Source organism: Cryptomeria japonica, chromosome 2 (genome assembly GCF_030272615.1).
Source record: "Cryptomeria japonica chromosome 2, Sugi_1.0, whole genome shotgun sequence".
NCBI lineage: Eukaryota > Viridiplantae > Streptophyta > Pinopsida > Cupressales > Cupressaceae > Cryptomeria > Cryptomeria japonica.
Window position 1 is genome coordinate 653,868,661 of NC_081406.1, and position 14,828 is coordinate 653,883,488.

The 14,828-nt window shown below is 37.7% G+C and overlaps 1 protein-coding gene across 1 annotated transcript in view; it reads left to right on the plus strand.

Annotated features, from left to right (window-relative positions):
* The window catches only part of LOC131038390 (myosin-11), a 298,247-nt gene that overhangs the window by 194,560 nt on the left and 88,859 nt on the right, over positions 1-14,828 (plus strand). The window contains exon 24 of the mRNA XM_057970810.2: positions 10,257-10,478. Coding sequence (XP_057826793.2) covers positions 10,257-10,478 — 222 coding nt within the window. The remainder of the gene's footprint in view (positions 1-10,256; positions 10,479-14,828) is intronic.

Here is a 14,828-nt window from a genome sequence, read left to right on the forward strand (position 1 = left end):
GTTATAGAAGTAGGTGAATCCATAATGCACTTATTAGAGATCGAAATCTGCTATATTATTGGGGAAGGTTCTTGAATATATTGATTCATAAGTATAAGAGAATCCTTCCCTCGTAGTAGTAAGACAGACTGCTATTGGAATTTTGAAGTTCTGAATGGAAGTTGTCCAATATTGTGAGTTTACCTGCAAACAGTTAGCCTGTAGAGGATCAGGGCTTTTCCATGGATTGTCTGGAGGATAAAACAAATGTTCAAGTCATTGGCAAGGATCATCAAGTTATAATGATCAAAGGTTACTACGGAGGATCCACCGGTACTACAGCAACAAATACATGTTGCAGAGGACCGACTGTTTGCAGCAGAAAGAATCATATGATAAAGAATGGACATGTCCCTTAGATTGTAATTGTTTTAAAGCATAGTTCATTTCATAGATATATGTAACCTATGTCATAGCATTCGCTGAATTTCATGTATGAAATTCAAAATTCGGCGAATTCCCATAAAATATTAAAAATTCATTCTAATTCGCCCAAAGTTCGTCAAAACAAAGCTAGGACTTTTTTAGTTGAAATTCATTTGTTGTTTGACACACAATCTAGAGGAAGAGGCACGAATCTTGGGCGGAAATGAAGACGTGGACAAAAATTGTGAATGAAATGCACACTAGTGGATGGCTGATGATGTGCTGGAACCAGGGTTTTGACAGAGACTCATGAAAACCGCCACAAATACTGCCACGATTGCAAGGTATGCTCAAAGCGCAAGGTGCCGCCATAAAAGTTCAAGAAGATTGCTACGAACAATGCCTTTTGAAGAAAATACTTCATTTTCTAGTTGCTGAAGCGAGGCCCACAGAGGAGTTTTTAGGAACCTTGATGCATTGTATACAAAGGCTGAATATATATTAAATAAATACAGAATATATTGTAAGTTCGCGATGAATAAGTTTCGCATCCATCCTGAGCTTATAATAAATTTATTATTTAATATTTAACATCTTTATTATTTATATATTAATAAATTAGAAAGGTAAAATTTTAAACAAATTTATGTTTTCTAAATTTATTATATTGTATTCAGAAGATTTGATAATATCATTTTATTTTTAATAATTTATTTTAATCAATGTAAAATATTTATAGTAGTTTTTATTATATTTAAATTTTTATATAATATTATTTTATTTTAATAAATATTTCATCATTTTATTTCAAATTTATTCTATTTTATAATATTATTTTAAATATATTTAACAATATTAAATTATTTTGGCAATTTAATGAATTTATTATTTATATATTTAAAAAAAATTAAATTTAAATAAGGTAAATTTAATGTCGAATTTTTTTCCGAATATTTTACCCTTGTTGAACTTCATCCAAAAATCATTGTTGCCAAACTGTTGACGTGTATTTTGTACACAATCATACACAGAGTAAAATACCCAAGGGTACCTTATCCTCTCTTGAATAAAATCTCTAATTGCTGAAGATATCGCAAGAAGGATCAGTTAGGGTGACTTCAATGTTCTATTAAGTAGGGTCACTACGTGTGGATAAGCACCAGTGGTCGTTGTGATTGCTGTTTCATCAAGGGGCCTTACGTTTCCGAAATGCAGGAACAAGATTTCCTAATACTAATGAATTCCAAAAAAGATCAAAAGAGTAGGGCTTGCAAGGAATCTAGTATAATCTAACCCTAAGAATGACTCAATGTGGACGAGACTTGGCAAGATTCTACCAACTTCAATATTGCCATAAAGTAACAACTCAATTGAAATTGATGCGATCTTCTAAGGTAACAAATGATTTTTTTCAATTCATCAAGGATCATGGACACTACCACGAAAGCACATATCCCAGATACAACAATGATTGAAAGTTTAAGTGATTCAAGTTGATCCAGTTGACCACGCAAGGCGTTCCTACAATCAGCAAGAAGCTAGTGGTTTGGAAAGTGAATCTCACCGACGATCAAGTCCAACACTTTGTCCTTCAAATTAAAACACTACTTTGATTGAGAATGATTCAAGAAAACGAACAACCAAGAAGATAACCACAAGAATTGCAATAAAACATCATAACTTCAATATTTTATTGATCTCAAAGCCATCATGAACAACAATTGTTTGAAATTCCTTCTTCAAAGCTCAATCTTGCTACAAAATACTTGCTTCTATCAAATTGCTAATCTCTAATCACTAATGCTGATATCTAATCTCTAGTTTCTTAGTTCTAGTTACAAAATGAAAAGAAATGAGGGTATATATAGCATCCTCAATTACAATGAACGGTCCAGATCAAAAGAAGATCAATGGCCAAGATTATGACACCTAAACCCTAATTAGGGTTTTATTACAAAAGTTCCCCTTTTATTGCACAACATTAAATGCATAGCCAAATTAAATGCATAGCCAAATATTAAATTTGGCACGAAAATCTAGGAGATATAGACCAATGACAATTAAGGTGCCACATCATCTATAACAACCTCTCATCTAGAATCTTATTCCCTTTCCAATGCTCCTTTTTAGCATATGCAATGAATCTAGATACGATTCCTTCGATCTCAGCAATGGGAATCTCGGGAAGATTCTTCATTCGTTCTTCTAAGTGGATGACCTGATCGAAAGCCTTGAGAAGAGTAGCGTCCCATTCAGGTTCAAGTTCCTTGGTCTTCTCAATCAGGAGCATGGTGGCAAACATCTGATCTCATTGCTCATTTGTAATAACATTCTCATCTTTGCAAAAGATGACCTTGACTCTATCTTCCAATTCCTGCAAATCCACATCTGTCGCAACTTCGATCCTCCTGCCAAGAATAGTACGTAGTACCTCAAACACTCTGTCCTGGATCGGGTGGATGTCCTCCTCAACATGATATCATCTGGTACTGATGTCCTCGAAGAGAACTTCCTTCATCTGGAGTAAAGTCGACCACTGAAGTAAACTATGAGGTCCTCCATCCATTATCTTTTCTTGCACTAGGACCTTCCTTGATGTTTGTCTGATTACTTGCAAGACAGGAATGATAACATCCTTAGTATGAGCGAAAGCAGCTACAGTTATCATCAAGTTGTGGATGACCTCAAGAACCTGAATAGCTCGGTGAATGGTCTGCATCATCCTTGTTGCAAATTCAATAGCAACTGTATGGGATTTGTCAATCCATGAGCTCATAAGCTGAACCAAACTCCTTACTCTCTCTGCCTCGCCAACTGATTCAAGGGGAAGTGCCTGTGTAGGAGATACAGCTGGATCCTGACGTCTCAAAGGGTGATTGAGATGGCTAAAGTAGCCTCTCCAAGCACTGACCTCTCACTCAAGCTTCCTATTCTTTTCCATTTCTTCCCTAAGTTTGTCCTTAAGTGCCTCAAATGAATCAGTGGCATCATCCAACGTCTGTTCGGCTGTGGGTGGACCAAGCTCAAATGTCTCTACATCATATTCCTCTGGGAGTATCTCACCTTCATACTTGTCCACTGCCGGTGTAGCTATCTGCAATTTCCTGGATCCTGTCTCATCTCTGATCATCTTGGACATCTTAGTAGCTTTTCTCTTCTCTGTCATCTTTTGAGAATCTCCAACAAGGCTCTCTAAATCAATCACACTGTACTCGTCTTCGATCACAATTACCCTTGTAAGTCTTTCCTTTAACCAATCTGGGATGGCCGATCTTGTTTCTCTAACTTGTATCTCATTGGGCAATGTTTCTTCTTCCCTGAGAGGAGACGCTACTTCATTATCTTCCTTATCTTCATGTAGCTCATTAGCTTGGAGAGACCCACTTGGTGACCTTCGAGGTGCCTGTCCTTCTTTATCGTTCTGTACCATTGATTCCATAGACTCCTCTATCTCAAGTGTCCTCTTCTCAGGTTGAGAAGATGTGCCGGATGAACGATCTCGGTTGGCCTCTTGCTTCTTCTTGGAAGATTCTCTTTTCTGAGGTCTCTCTTTCCTTTTCGAGCCTCTTGGATGGGGATTGCCCTCACTTACACTTCGAAGGTTGCCTTCGCTTGTATTTCTGGGATTAGGATTACCCTCACTTACACTTGCTCCTCCTTCAACTGGTTTCTCTTCTAAAGTGAAAGTCATAGATATACCTTGCTCTCTCAACTTCTGATGCTGCACATCAACCCATCTGCGAGTACAAGACAAAACTGGAGCCATCAAAGCATCTAGATCCACAACCTCGGGTTCATTCCAATCTAGCCTCACTGATTTGCTTTCTCGATCATAAGATGATTGGAGATGTCTGCCACTGTCCTGAGCTTGGTCGGCCACTCTGTAAATTTTGCATTTCCTGATGAAGTCTAAAGGGAATCTAGAATGCATTTTTCTTTTCACTTCAAGGTCATCCAAGAGATTCATCACAAAGTCTTCTACCTGAGGTTCATGTTTATATTTTCTTCCGACCGTCTCCTCTATATACCCATATGGATCAAAGCTTTCTCTCAAGGCAAAGAATGAAAATGAATATAAAGCTAACTCCTTCTCTGCATCCTCCATGGCTAGAGCATTAGGACATACCTCAACTGAATTGCCCAATATGATAGGCACAGGAACTCCATTTCCATGTCTGTGTCTGAATGCTTTCACATAAGCTGCCAACTGTCTTGTTATCTCAAGTAACACAATTCTGTCTGTCGGATATCTCGGGAACATATAGGGGGGTGAAGGACATCCATGAACTCTAATATATGTAAATTTATGGAATTGGATAAACCATGCACCGTACCTCTTTACAAGCTCTTGTGCATCTTGAGATAACCGGTTGTGAATCCCGCCTTGCAATATCCTGGTGATGTTCATCGTGAAGGTATCATTAACTAACTTGTAGTTACTTCCTGGTGGATGATGCAAGTGAACATAAGAATCACAAACTCTGACCTCGCCGGGTCCTCTTCCAATCACTCCTCTGTGAGGTAGTCCTGCATATTCAAAGCTCCTGACCAAGGCATATATGATGTATGAACTCATGTGGAAAGACTTAGTAGCCTTCAATCTCCTTAACTGTACGTCCAAGCAATGGCTAATCATTCTAGCCCAATGGATTGTTCCTTTCTCCTGAACTATCACTTGGATGAAGTAGAACATCCACTTCTCAAAATAGAAGGCTTGAGGAGCCCCTATGACTCGGTTGAGTAGTGTTATCAAATCTCTGTACTCCTCCTGGAAGTCGATCCTATGTGGTGTATTCGTAATCTTGCTCAGGCGAGGACGACTCTTAAGTAACCAATTCTTGTTGATGATGCTTAGGCAAGCATCTGGATCATCTTCGTACATGGACCTGGCTCCTTCTATGCTTTTATAAATCATATCTTTATGTTCTGGCAAGTGAAGAGCTTCACTGATAGCTTCCTCTGAAAGATAAGCAAAAGTGTCTCCTTCCTTGGACACTATCGATCTGGATTGTGGATCATAATGGCGAGCACACTCGATCATCAACTCATGGCACTGGATTGCTGGAGGGAAGCCGGCCGCCTTGATAATGCCACTTTCAATTATTCTCCTTGCGACAGGTGATGGCTTGCCAATGTAAGGGACCTCTCGAAACTTCTTCACACTGAAGTTGCCCAAGTTGGTATCTCCAATGTTGCTCCACTTAGACACGATCTTGGTCTCCAATTCTTCGTTCTTCTGATCATCCTTCATGAGAGCTGGACGACTGGTGGATGCTCCTACCTTCGGGGTTGCCATCGTAATACCTACACAACATTTCATAATAAGTAATAGATTTTGCAATGTATAAACATAGATTAGATATTAAATTTAGGAAACTTCATGATAAGTCTTTGAGTTATCATTTCCTAAAAACGATTAAGCTAATGGAATTTCAAAATTTCAAAATTCAAAATTTAAACCCATGACGATCAAAATTCAAAATTAAGACAAGGGATCTTTGCCATACCTCTCTTGCGAGCTAACTCTAAAAATGCAAACTAAGGCGATTTGTCTAGACAAAATTCGGAGTTTTGAATATTTCAACGTGATCTTCCCCAAGCGAACACCTTCCTTAGTAACTTCGCCAACCTTAGGGGTCTTCAACGTGATGATGGGAAGTTCGCTCAACTCCAACCTAAGTTCGCACTCCCTTTTATGATGTTTCGCATTACCTTGATGAAATTCGCACCTTGTCTTCTTGATATTTCGCATATGAAAGGATGAATATGATGGTTTGAAATGAGATATCACATCTTCATTATATAGGCGCTCACCCTCTAATTGCACATAGGCCGACTTGGAAATAAGTCAAATAATAACAAAATTTTAAATAAAAAGAGGAGGCCGACTTTGCAAAACATTTAAAATAAACCCAAGCGCTGTTTCTTTATTTAAATTAATATTTAATTAATTAAATGCCTTGTAATTAATTATTTCGATCTTTTAAAAGGCAAAATTAATTAATTAAATGTCTTGTGCGCACTTATTAAATGCCCATTTTATCGAAATTTAGCATTTGAAATAATTTGAAAATGGTGTTAGCGCCAAAACATGAGAGGTGAAAGGGTACAAACCACATCGCTCTGGTCCCTGGGAGAGGGACAGGAGCGACCTAGCATTTTGCTCTTGATTTTCACGCCCTTTTACGTTCAAAGTCACTTCTTCTACGTCAAAATTGGCATTTTAATTGGGGAACCTTGAGCTTGATCGATTCAATCTTTTGAATGAATGTCCCCTAGACCATTTTCGCCCTGGTCCCTTGGTGAGGGACAGGAGCGAACTTTTGTATTTCTCCTTGATCCTTGATCATTTTAATTGCCAACTTACGTCACAAGGCAAGAAATAACTTTATCTATTCATTCTACGCATACTTAACTTGTCCTTTGCAAGGCCAATTTGATATTTAAGTGAATATCGCCCTGGTCCTTGACTGAAGGACAGGAGCGATCTTTTGTTCATTGTGCTAATCCTTGATTATATCGACTTGCAATTGCCTTCGAAGTATAAAATGGTGTTCCTTACTCCCTTTTGAACGTTTGAAACGAACGTGGCCTTCAAAATTTAAGCATACTTAGAGATTTCGCTCTGGTCCCTAGGAGAGGGACAGGAGCGAACTTAGGCATTTCATCATATTTGGCGATCTTTGCAACTTCGTTTCTCTTGAAGCACCTTCAAAACATCATTGCCTCCTCGTACCTTGGTCTGGAGTGATTTTAAACTTGTAAGGAAGGCAACATAACTAATATTTCGCCCTGGTCCCTGGCTGAGGGACAGGAGCGAATTTGCATTTGTAAGCTCAATCACACTTTGCCAATGTTTAAAAATATCTTCAATGGACTCGTCATGCTCCCTTTCATTCATCTTTAGGATGGAATTCCTTTCAACTTGGTGAGAAATCCTCCTTAGTAAGAAATCGCTCTGGTCCCTGGCTGGGGGACAGGACCGCCTAGGACAACATAGGCCTCACTTGGCGTTTTACAATCTTCAAATTATCTTCAACGGGTTCGTTACGCCTCCTTTGCTTGCCTCAAAGTTAAAACTTACTTGATCTTCGCCTAAATCTTGCCTTATAAGGAAATTCGCTCTGGTCCCTGAGAGAGGGACGGGAGCTACCACTAAAATTCGCCTTGGTCCCTGGGAGAGGGACAGGAGCGATTTTGCTTCTATGGTCCATTTTCCTCATGATGACATTTTCAAGTTATATTCAACTGATAAGATGTATCTCCTTTGTTCCTCTCAAATCGCGAAATCGTTCAAATGTTGCAAGGGCAAGGCAATTTTGGATTTTAAGCTCCGGTCCTTCAGTGAGGGACAGGAGCGATTTCTGCTCCTGGCACATTTCCATGTTTGCAAATTTCCTCAAATTATATTCACTGGAAAGAACATGCTTCCCTTTATCTCTTCCAATCCAAAATTCGTCTTGATCCTGCAAGGACAGTAAAATTTTTAGAAACAAGCTCCGGTCCTTCAGTGAGGGACAGGAGCGATTTGTCCTCAAACTTCAAAAAATTGCCATTTTCAAATCTCAAAATCTTCAAAGGTTTCAATTCGCGTTCAAACGCATCTCCTGGCGACCCTGCACAAGACAAATGAAACAAATTAATAACCAGGATGCATAAAATATCATTTTCGCCCTGGTCCCTGACTGAGGGACAGGAGCGAATTTGCTTCCACAGGACAAAATATCAAGTTTTTGAGACTTAATCACTTGAGAAGGCAACAATAAGACTTTTCCAATGTCTGGAATCAATTATCAAAATTTTCAAAATTTGGTCAAAATCATTCAATCAGACAAAATTCCATAATTCCATCATCAACACTTAGGCAAAATTTGGACTTATATTCAAAATTCCGACTGAACCTAGACCAACCTACTCGACCTCTGACGAATTTACCCCACTTCAAAATTGCATCCTACGAGAGGAAGCTCAACAATCTCTCAAAATTGGACTGGACTCTGGCTTAAAATCATCAAAACGGAAACCCTAAGGCTTGACCCTAATCCAGACGACTCAAAAACCCTAAAAGCAGAGAGAGAAACAGACAAAACCGAGCAAAAAAGAGGGGGTCCCCATTTTAATGGGGCGATGTGTGAAATGGTCACAACACAAACTGAAATTCGAATTCGAACCTTGAGACTTAGTATGTAACTTAAAGTGAGTGAGAACATAGGCAAGAGAAGATAGAATGTAGATTAAGATAAGGAGTTGAATGTAATAAAAGGTGTAGAGATATAGAGAGTGAATACATGAAGATCATATTATTGAATACAAAATCTAATAAAAGAGAAAAAAGTTAAAGGAGAAGACATTGTGTACTGCATTTATGTGTAAATTTGTGTACCCCCATCTTTTTCTATTTAAGTGTTGAAAAAGGATAATATTTTACTTAATTCCTCTTGAAGTGTTAGCTCTAAATAAGGTTCAACATTCTAAAATAAGTGCTCAGTAACTATTACTTCTTTTTATGTCAACCAAGTCGGAAGCAGGAATCATGACAAGATATCAGTGATGTCATATATTTCTCGAGGCTCAAGCCAAACAAGCAACATCATCATATGCCATTGCAAATGGATAATGATTTTGGTGATAATTCCTATAGTATGCAGATTATGGGACAGATTGCACAATGCTAGGAGGATTTGATGAACCTTTGGTGGTAGTGAATAAACAAATAATCCTTGCTTCTTTCCTCTATCTAGTCTTCGGGCAAGTGGAAGTTTGTTGATGATCCAAGCTGTCTAGACTGATGATCCGAGTTTGGTACTTTGGTTGTAACAGAGTCTGTGTTAACTAATTGTCATCTTGTGGGTAGTTCCTATGATTTGGTTATAAGTAGTTGCCGACTTTTGTTTTCTATTTGCCAGCCATCAGGTATGTTATATATGTTTATTGTAGTCAGGGAAAGTAGTCTTATCTTATCTTGCTAGAGGCTTCTTGGTTTACGTTTTGTACAAGCACTACTTTGAATAAATAAAGCAATCATTTATATTAGTCTACAATTTCCTACTATATTCTGTTATCTTCTGTTTATTTTGCAATAGAAAGTATTATCTTTTAGGTGTAAACATCCTTGAATTATTTGACAAGTAATTGCCTTGGGAGAATTAAATACAACATTGTGAAATCTTATAAAAAGGAGTTTAGCTGATCTGCTATTTTCTTATTGATACTGTGTCCGCCTTTCTTCTTATTTTCTGTTCTTAGCACCTTGAAGTCAACTTCCAAGATTATCAGAAGTGTTATTTTTTAGGGGCCAAATGGATGGGTATATAGATAAACATGACTGTAACGTCAGTTGCAGGCACATAATATTAAAACGTTCCCAGGCCCTTAAATAAAAGTTGAACACTCTTGGTAGGCTACATACTTACACTTGAAGCTTGTGATCATCAAGGCACTGTCATATTATAATCATCAAGGTTTGGACTAGAGCTTCACACTAAAAAAGTAGGTAAGAATATCTTGAAAGACCAGAATTGCAGCTATAAAGAAAACAAGTTATTTTCTGACCAATTATTTTCGTCCTGCATATTGACATTATGGCTTACTTTTGACATCTTAGTAAGTTGCTGGCATGTAGTCTTTATTGAATGGTTTGGAGTCAGGTAGCATTAACCTGCAGAAGCTGTCTTGCCGTATAGGTCTTGGACTGGAAAATGTTTCCCATTGTTTATAGCAAAGTTATTTTTGTGTGGATTATTCAGTGAGTTTAAGAATTAATGTTAGAATTGCTGTGCTTCATATATGAGTTTTTGAAATTTTGTTTCATTTTAAGGGAATAATAGTGAAATAAATGTTCCCATTTTCAGGGTGATGTGGAGGAATCAAAGAATTTGGAAATTAGGAAGCTTCAGAATGCATTAGAAGAAATGCAAATTCAACTTAACACATCGAAGGAACTTGCTTTAAGAGAGCAAGAAAAAAATATGGTTCTTCAACATGATCTCAAACTTGCAAGTGATCAAAGCTCAGCATTGGAAATGAGTTATATTGAAATTAAAAAGCTGAAAAGAGAATATGAGCATATTAAGGTAATAATTATTTACATTAGTCATGAACAGCAAAATAATGCTTTTGTTTTAAATTTTTAATCAGTATAAGAAGATGAATTGATGTGGTGTCTAGTATTATTCATGTGCTAGCATGCTTTAAACTAATATGTACTTATCCGATCTCATTAGAATATTTTGAGAATTTCAATTAACATTATCAATTGGTTCATTGCATCATTTTGTGGGGCAACTAACTTAACAATAGTTATTATAAATTTGTTTGCTAGAAAAAGAGATTTGAATCCTACGTGAAATGTTGATTTAGTTAGTTACAAAATTCTCTTAATTCTAAATCTATATTTATGGTTACATTTTTTTTCTGGTATGTATGCATTTTTATATATGATCTACATGCAGTAGTCTATAAACCAAATTTTATAAATTTTTGGATTGCATTTCTCACTATTTCACAGTAGTATCCATCCTAATTGGAAAATTCAGATTCTGCGAAAACTTGGCAGACCCAACATTTTTGACTCAGCAAAAACTCAGCAACTTAAAAAACTGCTTAAATTTTCTTAGAAATGCAGTAAAAAAAAAAAAATTCAATGACAAAATGTATCCAATGAGTATAAATGAGTAAAAAAGTGTTTTCTATTAAATTTGATTAATTTGAGTACAAATTGAGTACAAAATTGTATCATTATGCAGAATCCTAATGGCTGATAGCCTGATACAATAGATAGCTGACAAAATGAAAACTGTAAATACAACATTTTACGTCTTCCTCTTCCCTAATCTAGTGAAAACTAGGGGAGAGGTAGAGGGTCTATTCCTTGGAGTTTGTTGTGGCCCCTTGCTTAGCATAGAAGGCTATGAATCGACCTCCATCCTTGTAGTAAGTAGCAATAACTCCTCAGCCTCATTAATGTCATCCAATCCTACATCTCTTGCTGCACCCACATCTCCAATGCTTGCTTCTCAATGTCAAGAATCTCATCTTCTGTAAATAATGGTTGCTTATCCTACCTTGTCCTATCGCTCTAAGGATCTATCTCATCCAAATCAATGGGATCCTCTGATTTGTCCTCTACCCTTGTGCATAGCTGAAGGTTATTGCTAAGTTATCAATCGCAGTACTTTTTGATGTGTCTTTTATGCACATACGAACACAAAATAAAATACCAAGGGATCTTATCCTTGATTGAGCAAAATCTTCCCAAATGCTAAACTATGTGATCAATTGGAAGACTCCAAGGTTTCTCTCTAACAATTTCTTGATCACACTCAACAGGTTTTTGTTTGTAGAGTCTGCTAGGCCATTACCCTGTGGGTAGTAATTTGATGAAAATTTGAGCATTGTTCCATTTTCAAAGGTCCAATTGGAAAATATAAATGATGTAAATGCAAGACCATTGTCACAAACCAAAGCATAAGGGCATCCAAACCTAGTTGTGATGTTTTCTTCTAAAAAATTAATTACAACATTAGTAGTGCATAACTTCAAGGCTTGGGCTTCCGACCACCGAGTACAGTAATTAGTAGCGGTTAGAATGTACCTATGTTGTGCTGAAGAAGGGGGGTTGATCATACCAATAAATTCCAAACCCTATTTGGCAAACGGCCTAGACTCGATAACCGATTGTAGTGGCATCGTTGGGTTTCTCTTGCGGAAAGCTGCTACCTGGCAAGTGTGACATGTCTTCACGTGTTAGTGAATATCTGGAAACAATGTGGGCCAGTAGTATCCCGCCCTTAGTATCTCATGAGCTGTAGCTAGACTCGTGCCATGACCTATCCCAAACTTGTTATGGAAATGTTCCATAATTCGCTTTGCTTCATCTTTGCGCACACATCTTAAATAGATTCCTTCATGATTTCTTCTGTATAGGACCGAGCCTTGGACCATATAATGTTGGCTTTTCAATCTGAGAGCTCTTTTTTGTGTAGGAGTCATATGAGTGGAACATCTTTGATTGAGTAAATAAGTCACCATCTCCTTTATCACTCATCCAGAGTGACATCTTCTAGTTCATAGTCTTGTTGAACCAATCCAGGTCCATCTACTGCTAGAGTTTGCACGAGAGACTGCCCTCGAACGAGTTTCATCGACTGGATTTCTACATCATACTCTTGGATAGTGGCAACCCACTTTCCTGTTCTCTCCTCTTCTCTCTCCTAACTTGTTTTGCATAAGAAGGGTTTTAACTGCTGCATTGGGTACTATTGCGTACACCTTTGTTTTTAAAATGTAATGCTGGAATTTTTTGATTGCCTTCATTAGAGGATATGCTTGTTTTTCAACATTTGGATACCTCAATTCAGCATCTTTAAGTGGCGTGCTCATAAATACTATGGGGTTTTCATCTTTCTCTTCGTTTCTTTGAGTGAGGATGGTTGCACATGTATGTTCTGAAGCAAAGGAATATAGATAGAAAGGCTTCGTGTAATCTGGACTAGTCAACACCAGAGCATTAGCAATTGCCAGCTTGATCTCTTCAAATGCTCTCTTCGCTGGTGTCGTCCACTCCATTTTGGCATCCTTCTTTAGCATTTCGTTCAGCGGTCTCACTATTTCTGCAAACCCAGTAGTGAACTTGTTGACAAAGTTTATTTTGCCGAAAAACGATTTTAACTCTTTCTTACTAGCAGGGAGATTGATCGTGGATATTGCTTTTACTCTATCGGGGTCTATAGAAATCCCTTTTTCTGAAATGACGTGCTCTAGCAGTTTTCCTTCAGTGACCCCGAATATGCACTTCTGTGGGTTTAGCCATATTCCATATCTTTGGCACCTTTGGAATACCTTTCTTAAATCTTCTACGTGATCTCTCTTCTTGGAGAACACTGTGATGTCGTCCATGTAAATAATGATACACTTTCCTATCAGGTCTTCAAAAGCGATATCCGTTGCTCTTTGAAAAGTAGCACCAACATTAATTAGCCCAAAAGGCATTCTCCTATAAGCAAACGTTCCCCATTTTGTTGTAAAGGCTATCTTTAGGCTATCTTCATGCTCCACCATTACCTGGCTGTATCCTAAGTATTTGTCCAAAAAGGACATCATTTGTGACCCATTTACTATTTGTAATACCTCATCTAATGATGGTAATGGGTAATTGTCTTTCTCTGATGCCTTATTAAGGTTCCTGAAATCCACACAGTCCGATTTCACCATTTTTCTTTCGCATTGGAACTAAGTTGGTGACCCACGTTGAGTGCCTTACTAGAAAAATGATCTTGGCTCATAGCAACTTTTTAACTTCTTGATATATCAACGGTTCCAACAATGGATTCACTGGTCTCTGTCGCTGTTTGAAGGGTTTACACCCTAGCTTCAAAGGAATTGTGTGAGTGATGATTGAGGTGTCATATGTCTTCAAATCCTCATAGCTCCATGCAATAACATATGGGAACTCCCTCATGTTCTTCAATATACCCTCCTTTTCTTGTGGTGTGCAAGCCTTTACTATAAATACGTTTTTTATTTCTTCATTATTCCCCAAATTGACAGTTTCATAGGCATTTCCATCTATGTCATGACTTTTGATAGCTCGCAACTTATTTGGGTCAAAAATTCTTTCCAGCTCCACCATTCCTCTTGGGATGGTATTAGTTTTTAGATTCAAAATACCCTCAGGATCCAACTCCGCTCCTTCAATATCTTCTTCATCAATGATCTAGGTTAAGAAGACATCTGAATTGGTCAAGAAGTCTAATATGTGTTTGTCATCCTTGAACACCTAAAAGTTTGTGATATTGTCAGGGATTGAAGGCACTTGAGTCAATTCTTCCATGAATTTCTTTAACCCCTCCATGGAACTGACAGCTTGAGCAAGCGAATTTGGCACTTGATTATGATATCTATAAACTGACTTGATATTGAAAGCATCGAAACTTTCGATGAGGTCCCATACCCTATTGCAGTATCTTGTCAATCTTTTGTCGTGACAAACATATTGTTTCCTTATTTGTCTTATGACTATCTCTGAATCTCCAAATGCATGTAGAATCTTTGCTCCCTTTTGAATGGCCAGCAACAACCCATGAACTAGTGATTCATATTCAGCAACATTGTTTGTGCATGGAAATTGTAACCTGTGAGCGGCCAAGTAGGTTTCTCCAGCAGGGCTAATCAGTTCAAAACTTGTTTCTGATCCTTGCTTTGGTTTTGACCCATCAAACCTTAAGAGTCCACACCTGGTTCTCATCATCATTATATCTTCCTTGTGAGATTTGCTCTTGTGGTTTCACTTCATTTTCATCTTCTTTCTGTGATTTTGGCGAGGTTTCTTCAAGTGAACTATCAGCTTCTGGAATTTTGATTTCCTCCAACATCAGGGCTTCGGGAATCCTTTTGTACACTTGTTCCAAAGCGATTTTGCACAT